General features: G+C 39.7%; 1 protein-coding gene and 1 non-coding gene across 3 annotated transcripts in view; one reads left to right on the top strand and one right to left on the bottom strand.

Annotated features, from left to right (window-relative positions):
- Positions 1 to 4,096: 4,096 nt before the first annotated feature.
- The window catches only part of CDK14 (cyclin dependent kinase 14), a 604,612-nt gene continuing 584,272 nt past the window's right edge, over positions 4,097 to 24,436 (top strand). Inside the window, exons 1-3 of one of the 2 annotated variants that reach the window (XM_033194407.1) lie at positions 4,327 to 4,463; positions 11,712 to 11,743; positions 16,284 to 16,329. In XM_033194407.1, coding sequence (XP_033050298.1) covers positions 11,724 to 11,743; positions 16,284 to 16,329 — 66 coding nt within the window. In that variant the 5' untranslated portion in view covers positions 4,327 to 4,463; positions 11,712 to 11,723. Of the gene's footprint in view, positions 4,464 to 11,711; positions 11,744 to 16,283; positions 16,330 to 24,436 lie in introns of both variants that reach the window. The other variant, XM_033194405.1, reaches the window with a different exon arrangement.
- Positions 14,759 to 14,863, bottom strand: LOC117073906. The gene has a single exon (XR_004433452.1). It is a non-coding gene; the product is annotated as a small nucleolar RNA U13 (small nucleolar RNA).

The following is a 24,436-nucleotide window of genomic DNA, read 5'->3' on the forward strand; positions in this document are numbered from 1 at the left end:
ACCTTGTGTTACTTCAGTTCCTGATGTGTTCAAAAAGGATAAATTTGATCTTAAAACTAGTTAAATAGATTGACTATTTAGAGTTCTAAGAGGATATTTAATTATGTAAATGTCTACCACTTTAATAATTACACTCTGGCAGTATGTCTTAATCTTTATCTATGCTTTGGCTAAACTTTAAAACTTTACATTATAAACATATCTTTTTTAAACTTCATTTTCCAACTATATTCTTCATGTCCTTGGTATCCTTGTTTCATGGATTTCTTTTCTCTCAGAATATTTTGAAAACTGTTTCAGATCAATAAGTCTGCTTTTGCTGGTATTTTGGATTCTAATCAAATCTTTTATATTTTATCTTACTTGAATTAGGATTCGTTCCCTTATAATCTACTGCCAGCATATTAGCCTGATATTTTTGTTGTATGGAAAATATCCACATTTTATTTTACAGTAAAAGCATAATGTATATGTAATGTGACTAGAAATGATGTATCTTAAATTTCACATAATTTTTGTCAACGAATCCTTGTCTATCTTATTTGTGTATGACTTACTCTTCATAAATATATATATATATATATATATATATATAGTATGGAAGATGGAAGAGGGAAAATTTCATCATTACATTTGATTTATCTATTAGAGATGGGGTCTTGCTGTGTTGCCCAGGTTGGTCTTAAACTCCTGGGCTCAAGAGATCCTCCCACTTTAGCCACCTGAGTAGCTGGGACTGTAGGTATGCGTCATTGCTTCTGGCTCACCATTAAATTTAGAATTAGAATTTTGCAGCTATGAATGGACCTAGAGGTTATCTAGTTCAAGCCCCTCATTTTAAATGTAAGAAAATGGGTAAATCACTTAGTTGTCTAAGGCTACAAAGCACTTAGTGATAGACAGTAGGGACTAGAACTCATCAGTCCTGGGTCCCCAGCCACTGTTGTTACTACTGAACTCGTAATACGCTTGTATCCTTTAATTGGTGAATTTGGTTAAGGTCAACCCATGTTGGATTCAGCCTCTAGATAAGCTTATCTCTTTGTACTTGAACACTGCACCTTTAATTCAGGCCATCCAAAACTATAACCTTGTAAATCAGAAGCTGAGATGCAGAACTGGCACAGATCCATTCTCCTACTGAAAAAACATATGCTCCACAGATGCTGGATAGTCATCTTTGTTTCCAAGGATAACACATCACTTCTCAGAGATAACAATCCATTCTATATTTATTTGACAAACATTAATTTACATTCTCTATGCAACAGGCACTGTGTGTTTCATATCTTAGGGTCCCTGAACTTACACTGTTAAGATGACGGCAAATGTGAAACAAATAATAGAAAGAGTTGAATCTATAAGTATATATATCTTAAAAGCATGAAGTTAAAAATGTCCTTCTTTGCATTGCAGTTTCTTGCAAAATTTGCCCTTTTAAAACATAATCAGGAAAGGGAGCAAGATGAGCATATAATGAAAAGTTGGTTACTCATAATTGCCAAGCTTTATTTGGCCCATGCTTAACAGGTGTTTCTCCTGCCAGGTATACTGTTGTAACTACAGGAAGTTGTTCTGGAGTTGGGAGAGCTGAAGTTTCGAAGTGGGGTAGGGAAAAGGAATATATTCATTATGTTTATATTAGTATTTTTATTATTATAAAAGTAAAGCATTCTTGAATAAAACATTCAAACTATACTTAAAGATATAAATTGCAAAGGGAAAAGTTATCTCTATTCTGGATATACAATCAACAGTTTTCTGTTCTTTTTTCCAGGAATATTCTATGCATATAGAAACACATAGATGTGTATATGTTTTTTCCACAAATGGTTTAAAATACTAAACATGCTTTTCCCCACACTTAGCCTGTACATATTCACACATCAGTACACACTGATCCATTTAAGAAAATTGGTGCATACTTTTGTATGCTTTTACCATAATTTAAGAAGAAGCTGACTACTTTTTTAAAGTCAGAAATACTGGAAAGGGGACGGGCATGGTGGTGCACGCCTGTAATCCCAGAACTTTGGGAGGTCAAGGCGGGCAGATTACTTGATCTCAGGAGTTGGAGACCAGCTTGGGTAACATGATGAAACCCCTTTTCTACAAAAAACACAAAAATTAGCCAGGCATGGTGGTGCGCACCCGTAGTCCCAGCTATTTAGGAGGCTGAGGTGGGAGGATGGCTTGAGCCCAGGAGAGGGTTGCAGTGAGCCAAAATCGCGCCACTACACTCTAGCCTGGGCGACAGACCCTGTCTCGAAAAAAAAAAAAAAAAAAATACTGGGAAGGTTAAAAAATATATATTTAACATATTATATATTTGAAACAGCCATTGTCACAGTGGATAACAGTCACAGGTGTATAATAGTGAAAGTTCGTTAAATTAATATTTCTTCATGTTTGTTGACTCGTACAACCTATTAGTGTTTTGATTGGTTGAATTTGTCTTTTCATTCATAACTGCTGAAAACTTTCTCCCTAACTAACCTGAGGAAGTGGTAAAAGTCAAACTTTTTTCCGGTATGAGGCCACCCTTGGTGCTGTCTGTAATTATCTAGATATGGCAGCCAGGATCCAACAGCTTTGCGTTTTAACTCATATGGACTTTCCTGGCGAATTCCTTGCCCCCCTCTGCTCCCCACTTAGCTTGACTTCCTGTCTTTTATCATCCACAATCTATCAAGATCCTACAGTGTGCTCAGTATAGGGCAGAACAAATCACTGTTTTACCTCACAATTTAAGGAAGGCAGGGGGCTAGTTTTTAAGATAAAAAGTCTTTTAACAAAACATAAACTCCCCAAAATTTCCTTCAAACCAAACAGCATTGTCACACCCTCACAAGCTCTTATTACTTACACAGCCAGATGACTCAAGATTACTAACGTTTCTATTCATAAGGAGTTTGCTGGCCCCAAATCAACACAATCAAGCCCTCCCCCACCTTCCTTCTCTCTCCCCTGAGAGACTGACGTTTGGAACTCGCGCCGCACCAGGTTTTTTCAGAATGAAGACGATGTGTGTTGCTGCTGGAACTCTTTGTCCTGGGATTTTATAAACACCTCCCCCACTCCTTTTTAAAGTTCTGTTTTTGAGGTGGGGGAAAAAGAAGTCGGAATCTGTTTAGCCTCTAAATCTCCCAATTCAGAAATATATTCGAAGAATTTAATAGAAAAAGACCAAGGGCTGTATCTGCTATTTACTGCAGAACCGGGTATTCATATCAGAAATCTCCTACATGTGTCACCAAGATCAGAGACAAGGAGGGAAACAGCATGATCCCTGCCTTCTGAAGGGTTACAGTTGAAGCTTCCGCTGCTTCTGCACTTGACCTCAAAACAAACAAAAAACCCACCGCAAACAACAACAAAAAAATCTGGGCCCACCTTTCCCCTTAGATCTTTCACTTGACAGCTTTCTCGGCCAAAAATAAGGCACCCTACATCTGAATGCATCCCTAAGGCCTTACCGCACCCAGTCCAGGAGGCAGTCGTTGCAGCTGCCCTCCACCCAACTCCGCGCTTTTCCACACGCGCTCGTGGAAGGCGAAAACCGCTTATACAACTGGACTCGGCCCGTTTCCTTTCGGTAGCCTCCCCACAGCCCAAGACGCTGTCCCCAGCCGCTGCCCGCTCCCACCCCGGCCCCTTGGCGATCCTTCGGCGCGCGGGCGGGGCCGGGGAGGAGCGCGGGGGCGGCCGGGAGGGGGCGCCGCCGGGGCGCGAGCTAGACGCAGAGGGCCGCGGAGGACGCGGGAGGCTAGCGGGGAGCCGAGGTCGTGCTAGGTTCCCGCGCCCGGAGGCCTTCGTCGAGGGAGAGGCGTGGCGGCGGCAGCAGGAGGGCTGCAGGAGCGGTCGGGCTGGCGGTTCCGCGCCGCGGCTCCTTCTGCCCAGCGCCCGCAACTCTGGGCTGAGAACTTCTCCCGCCGGCCCACTCGCCCTCGCCCCGCGCACTGGGCTCCAGGCGACTCCCGCACCTTGTCCCCGGCCCGCCCCCGCCTCCTCCTTCGGCCGCACCACTCCCCCTGCCGGCCGCGCTTCTCTCCGTTACAAAGGAGGGAAAATGAGCCGGGCGGCGGCGGCGCGGCGCGGGGCCACCACGGCGGCGGCGGCGGCGGCGAGCGCGGCCGCCCCCGGCACCACGTAAACCGCCCCCGCCCGCCCAGCAGCGGCCCAGGCCGGAGCGGAGCCTGCTGCCCGCCGCCTGCTTGCTGCTCGCCTCCGTAGCCCTGCGCGTCGCCTCCCACCCCGCCGAGGAGGTGGAGGAGGAGGAGGCGCCGCTTTCCCCGCGGCGCGCGCCCTCGCCGTTGTCTGAGCTGTGCCCTGGACCAGTTTAGGGAAGTTGCCGGGGCCCCGCGTCGCCCAGATGTGCGACCTCATTGAGCCGCAGCCGGCCGAGAAGATCGGCAAGATGAAGAAGTTGCGGAGAACTTTGTCGGAGAGTTTCAGCCGCATTGGTGAGTAACGCGATGCCCCCTGCACCCCCAGCGCCCGGTCCCCTCGGCCCGCGCCCCCGCCGCGCTCCTGGCACCAGCCATGCAGCTGCCAGCGGGGCTGGCGTGGGGTGCGTTGCGAGCGGGGGTCGAGGGCACAGTGCTAGGGACCCTGGGGAGGGCGAGGACGCAAAGGAAGAGACCCCTCTCCCTCAGGATCTGGGGGGTTCATTTTTAGTCTCTCTCAAGCCTACAATATGGGTTCCCCCCTCCTCCGCCACTAGTGCTCGCCCTTTCGCGCGCGTGGGGGACGGACGAGGGGACCCCTCGGCTCCCACTGCGCAAGGGGTTGCGCGGCTACTTGGGCCACTTGTTATTTTTTGCGCACAGACTTTGATATTGGGCGTTTAGTCAGTAATTTAGCTTTGAAAATTGGTGAAACATTAGACTGTGCCCTGGTATTGTTTAACATATCCAACCTGAAGGGAAGTGGGACAGTTACCTTGGGACCTATTGTTCGGTACTTCGGGTCCTGGAAAGCGAGATTTGGGTGTTCAGTCTCGAGGTCTCTGAATCTTCCCGCGACTGGAGAGAAATGCGCGCTGTGGAGTTGTCTGGACATTTAGTAATGTCTCCGGAACTTGTTCCATTTACTAGAGCTCACGGGCTATTGTCTTTGAACCAAGCAACCAACTGACCAACAGTGTTTAGGACAGTGAAGAATAAATGCATGTCACAGGTTGTAATAGGGTGACAGCAGTGTCACGTGAAATGGGTTTGTTAGATTTTGAGTATGGGGCATAGAAAACCCCTTTTAACCTGAAGAGGTAGCTGTCCCCCGCCCCATACTGTCACAACTTTCACTGATACACGTAACTACCCTGAGCAAGAGAATGCTATAGCCACAAAAAATAATCCCTGCGAGTCCCTAGGAAGCTGCCTAGTCTTTGTTTCACTTGTTTAAAATGTCGTCCACGTTAACGAAGGTGTTAATGGAAATTAAGCATAAAGGTACTTAATTCCTTAAAATAAAACCCTGGGATGCACATGAGTGTTACAGATATTCTTCCACACATTCATTGTAAGACACACAAACTTTATTCAAGTGAGAGAGTACAATGGATCGAAATGTAGCCAAGTGGTTGTTTTGTTTTGTTTTGTTTTTTTGATCTTTCAACTTAAAATTTTGTGTTGGTATGCAAAATATTTCCCAAGATGACTGTAAAGTTATGGTATGAAACCAATCTTTAGTTTTATTTATTGCATGTATTGGATATTAATTTCACTCTTCAGAGTTAGGGATACATATGGAGAGTCCCTGCATTCATATGAAGTTTGAAGCCAAGAAGAGTGTGAGAGAGGGAAATGTTGAGTCGTGTTCATTATTAACGAGGATGTTTCAGCCCTGACCCAAACCTTCACAGATGCGGGTTCTGGAGTCCATTAAGCCCTGTTTTAAAACACATTAACTATATGTTTACTAATGCTAATGATTCTGTTGGAGCCCCTCCAGTTTTGTGTTAAATAATTCATTGCAATTGAGTCTCAGTAAGAAACCAAGGACATTAATATAAAAGTTCCTTATGTTTAAATAATTTCAAGGTTTTGATCGACAATCAGTAAAATTTGGATTAAGTACAGTGCTGGCAAATGGGGGTATTATAGTTAATTGGATTTTCTAGCTTACTGAGATTTAGTGATGTGAAACTCCTTTTGAATCCAACTCTTGTTAAAATGTCTTCTAAGATCTGGTGGATTTTATATCCTCCCTTTAGGACACAGAATACAGTGCAGTGAGCACAGCTGATTATTTCTTGTATTGATGGAAGGTATGATTCTGAATTGCAGATCTCATTGTGGAATACTGTAAAAGTGGATACTGAAGTGATTATAGTTGTATACCAAGGCAAGGACATTTCATTAAAAGTAGCAGAAACAAAATCTGTATTTTCTTATTTTCTTGGTGTTTTATATTGTATTTGCAAAATTAAAACCAGTGGACTCATTCTGATTATCTAAGGATTTTTAAGGTGCTAGAGGTTATTGAGTTGAGGGCTTAGTGTGGGATTATATAGTGCATGAGTTAAGAATGTGGGCTGTGTGTCACACAGACTGGGTGTTTCCAGTGTTGCTATGCCTAGCTGAGGTCCCTCAACTTCTCTGAGCTTCAGTTTTTCATGTACAACTCAGTTTTGTTGTTGGCTTTTAGTGAAATAATGCATACCATGTCCTGTGTGGCACATTAAATAAAGACTCAGTAAATGTTCAAGATATGTTATCATTGTTTTTGTTATTATTAGGGATTCCATCATACTGACTTAACTGATCTTACAGAAAGCAAGAGAAGAGGGAAGTGGCCATTAACTTTGTAGTGTAGCCAATCTTAAAACAGCATGTGGTTTGGAGTTAGGCAGGCCTGGATTTGAACTTGGTTTTCCTTGCTTGCTCTGTGCCTTTGGCAGCCAGTGGAATTTCTCTAAAGCCCAGAGTCCTCATCTGTAAATATTCATATAAGTTGAATATATGTGAAGACTAAAATGGATAAAATACATGAAAAATCTAGTGCAGTATCTATCACAAGGTGAAGGTCATACCATAGGCTGTCATTATTCCTTCCAATTTCTGTTTATACCCCATCATCCTCCTTTCTTCACTGGTACTTCAAGAGGAGATCAAAGAGCGAATGGTTTATTCTTGTTGAATAATCCACACTGCAACATACTCATTCTCCTTAACCAATCTAAGATGGCTTTTGAAATAGACATACTGACTTTATTTTGCTGCTTTAGTATGATCCAAAAGTGTAGCTTGTTGTATGGTGAAATGTACAATGTTATTGTTTAGCTGAAAGAAATTATTAATCATTCATCTATTGAAAATGAGGAAATGTTTGAAAGTATCTGATATCCAATCAGTGTTTATCATTAATAATAATAATTCTGAATACATAAAGCAATGCTAATGTTTAATTTGTTTACACATCAGATATCATGCTGAGTTTGTCACTGTCCACCCCAAATACAGCTGATCTGAGATTACTATATTATAAAACACATTGGCTTTCAAGCCATAGCACTCTAATTTATGATATCTGCCAGGGAATGACTACGATATAGTTATGGTTCTTTTATAAGATGGGTGTAATTGAATTTTAAAGGCACCCATCAATTTCGGTAGTATTTATGGTTTTCTACTAAATAGTGTCAGCATGGTTACCTATTTAGGAATCACTACAGTTGTCTCACACTTTTTTTTTTTTTAAGTTTAGGCTAACAGACAAATGGGAACTTAATTATTGAATAGTTTAAGTATATTAAAGTTCATTTCCTCTTTTCTTTCTTGTTTCTTTTTTATTTTTGAATGTTAGCCTAGAAGAAGAAAGGCTTTATGTAATGTCCGGTTTATGATTAAGGTCAAACTGACATTTTTTCATACTCATTTGAATGCATTTCTTCATACTTATTTGGACTATCTCCTAGAGAAAAGGAAGTTTATACTCTGCAATATTTGAGATGAACCCCATGTATACCATTTCTTTAAAGGATATGGTTTGTGAGGAAACTAAATAAAAAGAAGAGGCTGTGATTACACTGAACTTTGGGGTTTGTTACCTTGTGCTGAAGTGTGTAATTCTAGAGTCCAGTTGTCATTTGATGAATTCATTATGTCAGAAAAGAGAAATGTAAGGTTAAATGTTCAGACACAAAATTTAACTATTTTACCATATTTTCCCCAATGCAACTTCAAAATATTTTAATTTGAAAACTACAAAATGGAATTTATATCTATGATCTTTTAAGAGAGAACCAGTGTATCATTTTCATACACAAACTTAAGTGTATCTCAAAAGATACTCTCCTTTTGCCATCGAGTTAGGGCTCATTAATTCAACAAATAATTACTGAGTAACTCCTCTCCACTGTAGACATTGTTCTGACAGTCAGATTGACCGATGTGGCTGGTCCCTGTCCTCAAGGATTTTAAGGGAAAACAGGCCAATGAATAGGCATTTACAATACAAAGTGACAAATTCTGCCGTGAAGATTAGCGAAATTTGCTGTTGGAGAACACAGGAGGAGCACCACTTTCATCTAGGTGAAATCATGAGAAGCTTTCTAGAGGAAGCAATGTGTGAGCAGAAGACTGAATAGAATATCTGCTGATCTGAAATATTTTCATATGCCCCTTGGCTATTCCAGAATTGTGTAATATGCTTGTTACTCCATTAAATCCTTCAAGATAATTGTGGATTTACATTTACATGAATGACTACGGCCATCAGGGAATGTAATCAATAATGAGATGTTGTATTCTTGTTTGGGTCAGAATTTACTTATCAGTGACCTGGTGAATATCTGGCAAACACATCTTAAGTTGGTGTTTATTGTCACTGTTAACTGCTGTTCAGGACAAGGACTCAGAATTTAGAAGAAACCGTGTAAGGTGTGAGTCTAGCAGTGAATGACTTCAGTGAAGTAATGGTATTCTGTGGTAACCTTGAGCTTGAGAGTATTGTGCAGATGAGAGAATCTGGCTTCCTGTTCTTTATGTCATAGCAAATACACTTGCAGTTTCTTCTATTTTCTCCTCTTGATACCTCCAGACCCCACCTCTTTGTCCAGAATGTTGGAGAATTGTCAGGACTAGGAGATAAGAAGGAAATAGTCCAGTCTCGCTGTTCAAGACAGTCTGGTTTTCTGCTGTCTTCATTTCTCAACTTGAGGGTCTTCATTCCGTATTTACAGTTCCCTAAGGGATAGTATCTTGTTTTTTGGCAGCAGAGGAACAGGGTCTCACTCTGTCGCCCAGACTGGAGTGCAGTGGCGCAATCTTGGCTCACTGCAACCTCTGCCTCCTAGGCTCATGTGATCCTCCCACCTCAGCCTCCCGAATAGCTGGCAGGGCACCACCTCAACGCCTGGCTAATTTTATGTATGTATGTATGTATGTATGTATTATGTATGTATGTATGTATTATGTATGTATTATGTATGTATGTATGTATTATGTATGTATGTATGTATTTGGTATTGTTTTTGTAGAGACGGGATTTCCCCCTGTTGCCCAGGCTGGTCTCAAACTTCTGAGCTCAGGTGATCCATCCGCCTCAGCCTTCCAAAGTGCTGAGATTACAGGTGTGAGCCACTGCACCTGTAGTTAAAAAGAACCACAGGATGCTTTGCTTAAGAAAACACATGGCTAAATTTCCAGAACTTTTATAATGTCCAAAATAAAGACAGTATGTTTAAAAGTTTGTGCCGTGAATTATAAGTTTACTGCTGTAGCTTTGCATCTTGCATGGCAACCACATAGTGCGTGTGTTCCATTAATCTTTGTTAAATGAGCTAAGTATGAGGCTGTATGGTAATTTGCTTATGTTAGACTTTGTATGTGAAATCAATGGGCTATTAATTTCTTATTCCAAAGAATTTTGTTTTTCAGATGGAGCAGCTTGTCTATATTTAGAATTACATTACTGATGTTTTTGTAAAGGACTCATTAGTCAAGTATGTTAATTAAAGGACACGCCTTAGGTTGAGGGAGTAGACAGTATAGTAATATTGTTGACTGGTATTTATACAGAGCCTTGTAGCTTAGAAGTTAAATTCTAGTGAAAATGCAGTCATTAGAAGTTAGCTAGGATCTTAATATGGTTCTATCAAAACAGATTATTTTAGATTTAATGCAGGTTATTTTAGATTTAATGTAGGTTAAGTTAAATACATAATTAAAACATGTGCAAGTAATTGAATGCAAGATAAGCCATTCACAACAAAGGACTGTCTTTTTATTTTCCATTCACTTTCAGAAGAAATAGTTATCCAATAAAGAAAGATTAGTTTATTAGGCAAAAGGGAAAAATAAGAAACTTTTAGAAACATTTTATTTCCCTCAGCCTACCTGCATCCGTCCCTTAATTCACCACAATCACATTCTTGAAAACACAAATATATGAAACAGAGAAAAAATAACCTTTTCACAAGTGTTAGAGTATGTATCCTAAGCTGTTCTATGATAGCTTCAGTTTAGGCACATTGCTTTTCTCAGAGCTTAATTGCCAGAATAATTTGCTTTTCATTGCTTTTGTCAGAACAAAGCTTTCCAAGTAATAGCTACGCAAGTGCTTCTATCCAGACTAAATCAGGTTTAAAGCAGCAAACACCTATGCACAGTTCTGTAAATTTGAAACATTTCTCCAGCTAGTAGTTTCAGATAAATTAGCTATTTAATGCATTCTTCTTAATATGAAACATTCTAAGTAATTGTAAAATGTAAGGAACTAGATGTTTGCCAACTGTAGGTGAAATTCTTCTCTTTCTATGTTGGGTGAAAATACTCCAGTTCTAAAGCTATGGACAGTCATACTTATATGATGATGGTCCCACAAGATTATAATACTGTATTTTTACTGTACATTTTTCTATGTTTAGATACACAAATACTTGCCATTGTGTTACAGTTGCCTACAGTGTTCAGTACAGTAAACATGCTGTCTAGGTTTGTAGCCTAGGAGTAATAGGCTATACCATACAGCCTAGGTATGTAGTAGGTAATACCATCTAGGTTTGTATAAGTACACTCTGTGACATTTGCACAATGAAATTGCCTAACGGTGCATTTCTCAGAATGTATCCCAGTTGTTAAGTGACACATGACCGTATTTAAAATAAATTTGAAGTATTTGCTGGTTCCTATAAAATATTCTGAATGTATTGTTTTCATTTGAAATACTTTGTTATAAAATTTATCATGTTGAAATGTTTAAATTATGTCTCTTGCTCTGCAATGCTTATCTTAGCAGGCTTAATCTTTCATCAACATACCTACTCTTCACTCAGTATGAAAGTGTCATTCAGGGCTCTATGCAAAGTAGGTGTCATCCTAACAATTGGTGATATCTTCTCCAAACCCAGGAGTTTAAGGGGAAATTTCTTTAAGATTACTTTGTGATTCTTTTATGCTTTCATTAAAACATGTTCCAACTAAAGAAGACATAGGGAACAGTTACGTGTGCTTCTTTCTTAGATCTGGGAGGATAGTTCTGTTTGCATATTTATGAAAAATATTTCAAAAAGATTCATGCTGTGCAATTCTCTTTCTTTCATTTGCAGTTTTCGTATTTGTATCATAACATTGTTATTCAGGTTTGGGTACAATTTACTTTCTGAAATGAAAACACCATACTGCCTTTTTTTAAAATTCTGTTTTCTATAACTTAGTCTCTTTGGAATTTTTCATAATAACTGTTTCCTTTTCCTTCTTATTTTCTAGCTTTGAAGAAAGATGACACCACCTTTGATGAGGTAGGTTAAATTTCTTCATCTAATGTTAGATGTATTTAATTACTACCAGGTAGTCAGTAGGTGCCAACTTTGTACTTAGAAACAGAAAAAAATGCCTTTAAAACACACACATGAGATGACATCTGTTTATTTCATTGCATTATGATATTTTCAAATTTTAAAATAATCATTCAAATGAGTTTTGGTAGCAAGTAACAAATATGTCTTTTTCAATTAATAAACTAATTAGAAGACACGTGCAGGCCTTTGTGTTGTTGCCTTCTTGCTGGTGGTAGTGCTTGAGACATGCAGCGTGATGTACATGCTTAAGGGAAGTCTGGAACTGTTGGTAAGTTGGGCACCATGGCTCCTTGCAGACCTCAGCTGAATCAAGGTGTGATTTGTTATTGATGCCACATATTGTCTGTCAGTCTTCCGAAGGAGGAGCTGACTTTTCATATTCTGGTTTTCCTGTTCTTTGTATATCAGATCTGTCTTGATCTACTTGCCACAAAGCAGTATAAAATACTGTTCAAGTAAGGCAGAGAGTTCATGTGTAATTAATAGCATCCTGAATGTGATTTTAAAATTGCAGTCATTCCTGAATTTTTGTAGTAAAAGTGGGAATCAACAGAGAAATAATGAATGTTTACAAAATGTTTTCACAGTGCTAAAGAGTGAAGTGTTTCATTGTAACCATCCTGAGCCACACTCACTGATCTGTGTTGTAAACTGGGCCACATGTATATATAGATTGTGTTTTTTTGTTTGTTTGTTGTTTGTTTTTTTGAGACGGAGTCTTGCTCTGTTGCCCAGGCTGGAGTGTAGTGGTGTGATCCTGGCTCTCTGCAAGCTCCGCCTCCTGGGTTCACGCCATTTTCCTGCCTCAGCCTCCCGAGTAACTGAGACTACAGGTGCCCACCACCACACCCGGCTAATTTTTTGTATTTTTAGTAGAGACGGGGTTTCACCATGATAGCCAGGATAGTCTCGATCTCCTGACCTTGTGATCCACCCGCCTTGGCCTCCCAAAGTGCTGGGATTACAGGTGTGAGCCACTGCGCCCAGCCTAGTTTGTGTTTTTGTATAGGAACATGGGTGTTATCTATACAGTGTGCTTACTCTAAGGCCTGATGAAAGCATAAATGAGTTTGGTCTGGTGGTTTAATAGTTACATATTCCATGAAATATGCTACCTGTCTTCCCTCTGCGGCAGTACTTCAGTGAGGAAAGGGCATTTGTGCTCATGGAAAGTCCCCTTGGCCATGTGGCTGGCTGTGGTGCATGGCAGGTCTGCTCAGGGAGAACCTGCTCCAGGCTGGGATTTCTGGATGGGACCAGCGTCATTTGGCTGACACGGTCTGCTGCTTCATCTGCTGCACCTGTTCTCTTTTTCCTGGGCTGAGCTTTACAAACCTGTGTGTCCCTGGACTCTGAAGCAACTTTCCCTGCCAGCATTCCTGTGACATCCTCTGCAAAACTTAATTCTTGTAGGCTTGAAGCAATAGAGGAGTCTTTTCTTCTCCCTTCATAGTGGGCAATAGTGGAGTTTTCCTCTAAACCTGTATTTCTGGAATTTCTGTAGTGTTGTTATTGAGATGTTTTTCAGGAGAATGTTTTCTTTCTTTTCAGGAGAAATCAATACGAGAATATTTGGCACCATTTTTCTCTTTGTAAGGAAAGTTTCCCCTCTAATTATGGTGATAATTTAAGCTTACATAAAAAAAGAGAAATAAGGAAAAGGAGAAAGAAAAAAATCTCATAAATCCTGTTACCCCGATACAACAACTGTTGAATGTTCTTGCTGCTTTCCCCGTGTTTTGAAAAAACAACCCATTATTATATCCTGCTTTTTTCTTTGGTACAATAACATTATATTTTTCCATGTTTTTACAAACTCTTCCTAATAATCATTAGGAATTTTGAAAATCTTTTTTCTTGCTTAAACACTATTGTTAGTGATTAGCTTTAAAAAACACCTGAGGCTGGTAACTGCTCCCTATCTCTATTATTCTGAAACCTCTGTATAGTCAAAGGTTTGGAGTTTGTAATTTGGGTCAAAATCATCCTTAGATTTTGCAAAGTGGTTTCCTTCCTCTGCCACAAGAGATTGGTAACTATCACAAATCAGTAAGTCAGAATGCTCGACTTGGAAGATCCATTGGAAATGATAATTTTCCCACTCATCATTTCACAGATGAAGAAATTGAGATCCAGAACGGGCAGGTAATTTCCAGCTAATGAAGGAAAGACTCAAGACCAGAAAAGCTTGGGAGATAGTAGTAATGAAGCCATGCTGGGGTATAATCCCTAATTCAACTGTCCCCTGTTTGGGCATTTGACTTATTCATTTCATATCCTTTGTAAAATAGAGATAATAATAGTATCTTCTCTTTAAGGTAGTTGAGAGAATGAAATAAGCTAACGCACATAAAGGTTTCAGAATAATGGCTCACAAAAAGTGAATATCTCGTAATTGGTGTTATCATCTTCATTGCCTTCATCATCATCATCATCATCAATGCTCTCACTCTGACATCCACCTTCTGTAGTTGGAAGGGCTACAGAGTAGATGGAAGGATTAAAAATGAAGAATTACAGCTATGAGGAGAGTTAATTTCGGATATTCCTCTAACATTTCACATAAAGCTTCATGTGATGACTTGCATATTAAAACTGAGAAAGTATTATCTAAAGCCCGCCATTGTTTAGATTCCACATGGGGATGATTGCATTCAAGTTTTTAATCCCTGGGTGTGTTGTACATAGTTAACATTCAGTAAGTATCTATTGAATGTGAGTAAATATCTATGGTAGAGGAGTAGAGAGAGTGATGTATTAAGTGTCAGGTAGTGTGGATTCTCATCTGCCACTTTCTAGTTATTTGGTCAGGTCATTTAACTTACCCCAGCCTCGACATTCTCATTTGTAAAATCAGTTGAACTGTGATCTTCAGGTTGCCTCTTAGCTCTAAATGTAGGATTCTAAATAATGTAACAACCAACATAAGAGTACAATTTTTTTTTCGTGTTTTCATGTCAGACAGATAATGTGCTGACCTTGTAATAAGGTTTGAGGGAGGCACGTCTTACACATGAGGTGAAACCCTAGTCATCACGCTTATAAACTATACAAAAGGATCAAAATGACAATTTTATCACATCAGAAAAGAGCACTGAAACTCTGCTCGTGTACATAGGAACTGAGTTTTCTGTGATCATTTTCAGATTATAATGGTAGAAATTTTCTTGAACGCTTGTTTTTCTCTTTCTCTTTCTCTCTCCTGGAGCTGAGGGACTCTACAGTCCTTTGGAATCAATTCAGATTTGAGTCTTAAAACTTTCGAGGGTTGAGTCAGCTTCTTAGGTATGCAATAAGGTGTGGCAACTCTCCTTATTCAGTATTTATGAGCTGGAGGGCTCCTTATCTCAAGGAGTGGCCTCTTCCAGAGTGTGCCTGAGCAGGAGTTTGGTAGCAACTCCCTGATTCGTGTAGAGGATGCCTCTAGAGTGTGTGTCATATGTTTGACCTTGAACACAGTTAAAGAAATACAGACTTACTTAATCATAGACTGAAATGCCATGATTTCAGTCTAATCTGCTAATTTTCAAAACCAGACTGGAATTATATTCAGGAACTATGCTTGTTGTAAACTGGGCTGTGTTTGTGTGCGCATGCATGTGTTTGTGTGTGTGTTTATATTGAACAGTTTGGAATTATTGAGGCCTTCAGGTATTTACAATAAGCAGCCAATAGGGAATTTTGCTGAAGCTGGTCATAGTTGGAGACGGGACATTCTATGAATGATCATTTTGTTTTTCATTTCATTATTTGGTCCCTGATTACAATATTAGTCATTTAATGTTCTGTGGGCTAAATCTACACATTTTACTTGGATGGACTAATCATTTCTAAAGACATCCCAAGTAAAATTTTACTAGTTTCAGTCCTTTTCCCCTCCCAACTTCTCGATGTTTGGAAGGGTTTGGCATAGTACTTGGCCACAATGAAGGGACTAAATAAATATTGGAGAAACACATGGTTAAGCTAGATTGAAGATGAAAGAACATTGGTATTTTGTGTCATAGTTTTTAGTGGACATGATGTTTCCGGTGACATTGTGATGAGAGTCTTGGGTAAAGCGTCAACTTCATATCTGTGAAATGACTGTGGAACTTTTCAAATGTCTTTTTACCTTTTGTCCCCAATAAATGCCCAGACCATGTCCCTAAGGGGCCCCATTTTTCCTGAAGTAATGAACAATAACTACACTATGACTTCTGGTGAATTTTTGATTTTTATTTTTGATTTAATGATTTATTTTACAATATTAATGATACCTGATATATGAAAGGTCAGAAAATACAGATAATCTCCACCAGTGTAAAATTACCACACATAAAACCTTTTGAACTTTGGAGACAAAAGCTCTAATTAAGTGTATATGTATGTGTATGGAAATAGTTGGAAATGGTGATAGCTACAGCAATTCATGAATTGTTCTCATGGGTAAATTAAAAGGTTAACTCATGCAGTTCTGCTTTATCCCTCTGTTTTTTAGCTTTGATGATTTCCAGAACAAAGTATTGGCTCTGCCTGGCTCTTTGGTGAGAAATTCAAAATTTTTAGCAATTGGAATAAACCTTTGAAATGCAAAGAGTTTCATGTGTTTATGGCATATAATCCAGATAATTAAGCACTTAGTTTGTTTTATAAAAATGGGTGATCATGTATGAGTTTTCTCATTCTTCTCTGCTTTGGTCAGTTATTTTATGTTTGTGAGGTAGAAGGCTGCCAGCGCTTATTTTGTCATTTTCAGCTATTTTATTTTTTCAAATCCTAGGAAAATGTGTACAAAGCATATAAAATTAAAAAAAGTTCTACGTCTTGTCTGTGAGTGCCCCAAGCACATTTTTATAGGGTTTCTTGCTTACTTTACATTTAATATAACAATTCTGTTGGTTGGAGACTGTGTATATTGATCTTAGCTTCTAGTCCATGTTCCTCTTTGTTATTTTATATAAAGGTATAATACCAGAGCTAATAAAGGTGGTAGTTATTATTATTACTGTTATTATTTTTTGAGACATGGTGTCCCTTGGTCATCCAGGTTGAAGTACAGTGGTGCCATCATGGCTCACTGCAGCCTCCACCTCCAAGGCCCAACCTATCCTCCCACCTCAGCCTTCTAAGTAGCTGGGACCATAGGCATATGCCACCACCTGGCTAATTTTTTAGTTTTTGTAGAGATGGAGTCTCACCATGTTCATGCTGGTCTCGAACGCCTGGTCTCAGGTAATCTTCCCATGTCAGCCTCCTAGTGTTGGGATTACAGTTGTGAGCCACCACATCCAGCCATGCAGTGATTTTTATGAGAACCAGAATCGAGGGATGATATGGTTTGGATCGTGTCCCTGCCAAATCTCATGTTGGAGGTGGGGCCTGGTGGGAGGGGATTGGATCATGGGGGTGGATCCTTCATGAATGGTTTAGAACCATCCCCTTGGTGCTGTTCTGGTGATAGGGAATTCTTGTGAGACTTGCTTGTTTAAAAGTGTGTAGCACCTCCCCCTTTGCTCTCTTGCTCTTGGCTTCTGCCATGTAAGAAGCTGGCTCTGCGTTTGCCTACTGCCATGATTGGAAGCTTTCTGAGGCCTCCTTGGAAGCAGAAGTCACTAGGATTCCTATACATCCTGCATGTCTGAGCCAATTCAACCTCATTTCTTTATAAATTACCTGGTCTTGGGTATTTCTTCATAGCAATGTGAAAATGGACTAGTACAAGTGATTAGATACAAATACGATTTGTGGATATTTCTGGTCATTCTTTTCCATTTATTGAGTATGGTGGAAGCTGGTTCACTCTTTTCTCTACCCTGTCACCATCAGGGGATGTCTCAGTGTCCATATGGATGATGTATACTCTGTAATACAACATTCTAGCATTCCTGACTTTCTCATCTCATACCTGCTTTACCCTTATTTGGTTTCTGCAGGAGCTGCATCTTACTGGGACTGTCCTAGGTTTAAAATATTAAATCCCACTAACAGTCTTTCCTGTTCAGCTCTTTTACTGCTGCTATATTCCCTTTTCTTTGCTGGCTTCCAGTTTCTAGATGATCCCTTCTCTGCCTGTCCCATCCCATTCTCATAGTCCACAACCCATCCTCCCCCATTAGTTCCTTTCTTGTTCACTCAGGGCACATCACTGTCTTGCCAGTATCCTTAATGGCCTTACCCCTTTGTACTTCATTTGTAATATATGCTGCCAGCCCTTGATTTTGACCTGGCATCTTTTCCTGTCTTACCTAGTGGCTGCCAAGAGCTGCTTGAGGAAATCACTCTGTAAATAAATTTATCAGTTCCATCCTTAGCTGGAACGTCAGACAACTGTGGACCATCTTGCATTTGTGTTCTTGTGCCACTGACTTTTTCCTGCTGAACTCTTTTCACTCACCCTAAGCCTTCTTGCAACCCTCCTCCACCCTTTCTTCTTTTAGTAGAAGGCTTTCTCTCTGTTAGTTTCCTAGGGCTACCCTAGCAAAGTACCACAAACTGGGTGACTTAAATAACAGAATTTTTATTGTCTCACAGTTCTGGAGACCAGAAGTCTGACATTAAATGGTAGCAGAGTTGGTTCTTTCAGAGGACTGTTAGAGAAGGATCCATTCGAGGCCTCTCCCCTTAGCTCTAGATGACCACCGTGTCTCTGTATCTTTTTACATTGTTTTCCCTTAATGCATCTCTGTCTATCTAAATTCCCCTTTTTACAAGGATACAAGTCATAATAGGTTAGGGGCTCACCCTACTTCAGTATGACCTCCTCTTAATTTAATTACATCTGTATGAACTCCTTTTCAAAATAAGATTACTTTAGAAGGAACTGGGGATTAAGACTTTGAAATGAATTTTTGGTGGACACAATTCAACCTGTAACACCCTCCAACTTCTAAGAGCCCTTAATATCATTAGGTGTTCACTCTCTGTCAACACCCTGCCCATTCATGTACCCTTATTTGCTCCAGTCTTACCTCCTTTTTTCTCCATCGATCTCAGGGTTTTGTCCTTTGTTTTGTTCCAGGATAGTTCCTCCTCCTGTCCTCTCAATTCCTTTCCCTCCTTTCTACTCCAGAAGCTTACATAATTGATTATTTTCTTTCTTTTCTATGTTTTCTTCCCTCTCCTTTTAATAGATACTTTCACTGTAGGCTCTGAACATGCTTAAGTCTTCCCCATCTCATCCATAACTTCAGCCTTCTGTCCTCTGTGATCAGTTGTCATGCTCTGGTTGAGTGGTTGGTGTACACTTGACGTCAGTGTAGCTGACTCAGCTTTCTATTCTAACCTCCACATCCAGATGTCCAGCTGCCCGCTAGAGGTTTCTGCCTCTGTGTCTCACAGTCACCTCGATCTTAGCACATATTATTAATTCTTGTATTGCCCCAAACATGCACCTTCTCTTGTTCCTCTCTCTGCTGTTGGCTCTACCAGCCACATGATTTTCCAAGCGAAAAACTTGATGCTATCCTAACCTTTTCTCCAACCCCACATCCAGGTGTTGGCTTGGTTTTTGTTCCTTGCTGTCATATCCATTCCCACTGCTGATGTGCACATTCAGCCTCGTCATCTCTTCCTGGACAGGGAGTAGTTGTATAACTGACTTCCCTGCCTACGACTTGCCTCCCACTCCAACAGAATGATGGGTCTGAAATACAAATTTGCTGTTCCCCTGCTTACTACTTTAAAAGGTGCAGGTTTAACTCCGAACTCCTGGCTTATCTTTCAAGGCCTTTCACGATCTCTCTCTTTCCTACCTTTTGACTCTTATCAAACAGTTATCTTTATTTATTTATTTATTTATTTATTGAGATGGAGTCTCACTCTGTCGCCCAGGCTGGAGTGCAATGGCGCAACCTTGGTTCACTGCAACCTCCACCTCCAGGGTTCAAGTGATTCTCCTGCCTCAGCCTCCCAAGTGGCTGGGATTACAGATGCCCGCCACAACGCCCAGCTAACTTTTGTATTTTTAGTAGAGACGGGGTTTCACCAGGTTGGCCAGGTTGGTCCTGAACTCCAGACCTCAGGTGATCCACCCATCTCGGCCTCCCAAAGTGCTGGAATTACAGACATGAGCTACCGCACCCAGCTTCAGTTATCTTTTATTTTTGTGACTTCATTATCATTGCAGCTGCTGCCATCTCAGCTCAGAACCTTTTTACTTTTACCTATTTGAGTTTAATAAATTCTTCATTGGTATCACTGCTCCATCTTATTCCTCCACTCAGCCTTCCCTAAACATCTTTCTTGTCATAGTACTCCCCTATTCAAAGATTCATATATCAAGTGATGTTTATTTTGTGTCATGGTGGATGTGGTCTCAGCCTGACTCTTGATCTAGTTCAGCCTCACAGGCATTTATGGGTTGACCATCTCTCAGCATCTTACAGGGCTGGGCCTGGGTAGAGATTCAATCTCACTCTCTCTTATCGTAAGATTTTATAGACCAGGTGTGGTGGCTCATGCCTGTAATCCTAGCACTATGGGAGGCTGAGACAAGTGGATCACTTGAGGTCAGGAGTTCGAGACCAGCCTGGCCAACATGCTGAAACCCTGTCTCTACCAAAAATATAAAAATTAGCCAGGTGTGGTGGTGGGCACCTGTAATCCCAGCTACTCGGGAGGCTGAGGCAGGAGAATCGCCTGAACCCTGGAGGCGGAAGTTGCAGTGAGCTGAGATTGCGCCACTGCAGTCCAGTCTAGGGGATAGAGTGAGACTCTATCTCAAAAAAAAAAGAAAAAAAGATTTTATATTACTTTCTGCCCTGTTTTATTTTCACTATGGTCATGTCTGCCAGTCCTAGATGCTATGAACCTATTCTATGCAAGAGGTCTAAAAGTTAGACTGTTCTTTAATTATGCCAGTAATCCAGGAAGTCATTATATTTCAAATTCAACATTTTAGATAGCTGAAAAAGAACATCACTACCTCCTTAATTCTCTCATTGGAAATTTAGTTTTAATTTTCTGATGCTTAAAACTTTCTGTGCTTCAGTTTTTTCCTTTTTATAAGTGTTTGATCATATTTACCATCTCCCTAATGATGGTAGACATAATTATCGTAATTAGGTCTAGTCCCAGACAGTGGCTCAAATGTCTGGTTAGTACTGTAAAGATTTAGAGAGGAAGTACATGTCTGTCACAAAGTGTAAGATGTATGACATTTGGGAGAATTAGTCACATTCAATTTGTAATTCTCAAAAGGCAGAATGTTACAGAAATGGAAAACATGAGTAGTGTCCTCTTTCCGTCGTGAGCGCCCTGCATCCCAGGCTGTATAGCCTGTAGGATGTCTCTTCTGTAAGAGTGGTTAGTGTTCCCTCTTGGGCAGTGCTCTGATTTGCATGTTTGAATTCATTTGTTGAAAGCTGACCTTTCGGCCAGGCCTGGTGGCAATCTGAGCACCTTGGTAGAGATCACTTGAGGTCAGGAGTTTGAGACCAGCCTGGTCAACATAGTGAAACCCTGTGTCTATTAAAAATACAAAAATTAGCCGGGCGTGGTGGCAGGTGCCCGTAATCCCAGCTACTTGGGAGGCTGAGGCAGGAGGATTGCTTGAACCTGGGAGGCAGAGGTTGCAGTGAGCTAAGATCTTACCACTGGACACCAGCATGGGTGACAGAGCAGGACTCTGCCTCAAAAAAAAAAAAAAAAAAAAAAAAAAGATGACGATGCTGACCTTTGACGTAGAAAATCTTTCTGTATAGCCTAACTAATCTATTTTCTTCAACAAATGCAAAATGGGCTCAGCTGCAGTACACTATGCCTATTTTCCTTCTGACTGGAATTTGAGCCATTAATTTAGAAATCTTTATATTGCTGGGTTGTGATTGAGATGGCTTCTCCTATTAGGAACCATAGCAATCATTGAAATCAGTGAGGCCAAGGTGGGTCAGAGTTTTCTCAGGACTGGACCATAGATTCCAGTCCAAGTGTTTGAGACAATTTTTTTTATACTCCCAAACACTCTTTTTTTTTTTTTTTTTTTTTTTTTTTTTTTTTTTTTTTTTTTGAGGTGGAGTTTCGCTCTTGTTGCCCAGGCTGGAGTGCAGTGGTGCGATCTTGGGTCACTGTAACCTCTGCTTCCTGGGTTCAAGCGATTGTCCTGCCTCAGCCTCCCAAGTAGCTGGGATTGCAGGCATGCACCACCCGCCTTGCTAATTTTGTATTTTTCATAGAGACAGTGTTTCACCTTGTTGGTCAGGCTGGTCTCAAACTGACCTCAAGTGATCCACCCGCCTTGGCCTCCCAAAGTGCTGGAATTATAGGCATAAGCCACCGTCCCCAGCCTAGTTCCAAACACTCTTAATTCTTATTATTCTTGCTGTCATGAAATTTATAAAAGGCATAATTATAAGATATTGGAACCAGCAGTTTGCTTTCAGTTTGCAAGCTCAATTTCTTCAGGACTCATCAGTGTCTTAAAGGAGCTCTTTCATCATTTTAAGGGAATGATTGAAGTAATATTTGCTTTTCCCTTCTGAATCTATTGTATTTTCAATGTGTAAAGTTCTGGTTATTTTTCCAATTTGCTATTTATTTTTTAAGTTTTCCCTCTTTCTTAGTAACTTTTAGTTTTCTTAAATTTCTTTTTAAAATCCATTTTCTTAAAATAATAGAAGAGATGGCATCTCGTTATATTGCCCAGGCTGGTCTTGAACTCCTGGGCTCAAGCAGTCCGCCAGTTTCAGTCTCTCAAAATGCTAGAATTACAAACATAAGCCACCCTACCTGGCTGTCTTTTAGTTTTATTTTATTAACTCTTTTGAAATGAACTGTTCTTTGTTTTAGGCATATGAGCCTGGGAATTTTCTTAAAATTAATTAATTAATTAATTTTGCCTTGGTAACTTTATTGTGTTGCATGAGCATCCTAAACTTAGGCTGGGGATATGGAAAATTATTTTACAGTGGTTTTAGGAAAAAGCCAGGTATTAGCAAAATATTATAAGATTCTGAAATCATCTGCAAGTATGGCATGTCTTATAGTGCAACATTATATGATTAATTTTTTAATAAAGAAATTAATGGTTTTCTTGCTTTTCAATAGCTACTCTAAATTCTGATAGTGATGAATCTTATGTGTATAAGGAATGTGTTGAAAAAAAAATTTAAGGTTTTTATGACCCATATAGTCATAATACAGTAGAAAAAAAGTTTTCAATCTGTGCTTTTATACCTAGATGAAAATGCATCAGTCAAGTACTTATTTGACCTTTTACTGATTAAAAATACCTTTCTCAGTCTTGCAAGTTATACTTTGAAAGACATCTGGAATTGCATAGAGAACCCAGGGAGTCCTGGATTCTACAATTCTGTGTGCTCTTTTGTGTTTTCTCAGTCTCTGGCTACCCTCATGTAAGATGTCTATAATGAAGCGTGGTATTTAGAATAAAACTATGATGTTTTTCAGAGTTTGGGAATTATTCTAGTCTAGCAGATCTTGAACATGTTATAATGCTGTGTTCTGATCAACTGAAATATTGAAGTATGTAAATTCTTTAAAAAATGAGTATATTGAAGTCAGTCTTTCAATTATGTTTTGATGTATTTTTTTTTGAGTGGGAAAGAAGGGGACTGAGTTGCAGTTAGGAATTTGACTTATTTCAGATTTGCCCGTAGGAATGTGCCAAATATGAAATGATAACCTATGACATATCTCTTGAATAACTTAGTTGTCTTGGATTATTAGTTTTTCTATTTTAACGGATTTTCATAAAAGGAGATTGCACCCATTCTATAAAGCAGTGATGGGCTGTGGTAGAGGTGGAGGATGAGAGTTTTCTAAGTGCTCCCTAAAGATTTTGGTGCAGGACTCTTCACTTCCCCTATCAAAATATTCACACACCTTGAAAATTTTGCTGCTGTAGTTAGCAAGGGTTATTCTTGGGGGTGTGTCATATCCCTCAAATGAGTTCAGAGTTTGAGAGCCTTTCTTTTAAAATATCTGTTGCTGAATTATTAGGAGTTGAAGATGGATATTACTACAATAATATGCAATCTTATTTTTTTTTTTGGAACAGCTGTTGGTTTTAGATAATGCTTTCTGATTTTTGATTCAGAAAATATAGTCTTCTTAGTCCTATCATTGTGAAATTTTAGCCAAAAGAAAAACTAAAGCAGTGATACAGAAATTTCTAACAAAGAAACCGGTAAGTAAGCATTATTCTACAACAGAGAAAAATGAGTGAGAATAACTTATGGTTACTTTTGATTTTAATGAAAACATTTTTTATTAATTAAAACATATAGGTAAAGAAGAGATATGTAGTTACAGTTATTCAGGACATGAATTACAAATTCTTTTGTGTCATAGGTGCTCATTTATTTTAAATCTTCAGCTATATAGCTCTCTTTGTATTGTCTTCAAGTGAATATGATGGAGAATGTCCTGCAGTGCTTGATTCTCTTCTCTTAAAAGGCAGACTATTTAATCTTACAAATGAGCATCCTTGGGTCATTACATATTGGGGTTCAGGTGTGCAAAAGGCTTGGTAACATATGGCTTGTCCCCAGATGCCCTAATTGAGTTCAAAACTTTCCCCAAGAGGTTTGTATTACTTTATCTAAATGATGTGTTACATGTGCAACACAAAAGGTGTTTTAGTCATGAAAGGAAAAAAATAAATGTGTACTTGCAAGATACAATGCAAATTGT

The sequence above is a fragment of the Trachypithecus francoisi genome, unplaced genomic scaffold (assembly GCF_009764315.1).
Source record: "Trachypithecus francoisi isolate TF-2019V2 unplaced genomic scaffold, Tfra_2.0 Lachesis_group4, whole genome shotgun sequence".
Taxonomy (NCBI): Eukaryota; Metazoa; Chordata; class Mammalia; order Primates; family Cercopithecidae; genus Trachypithecus; species Trachypithecus francoisi.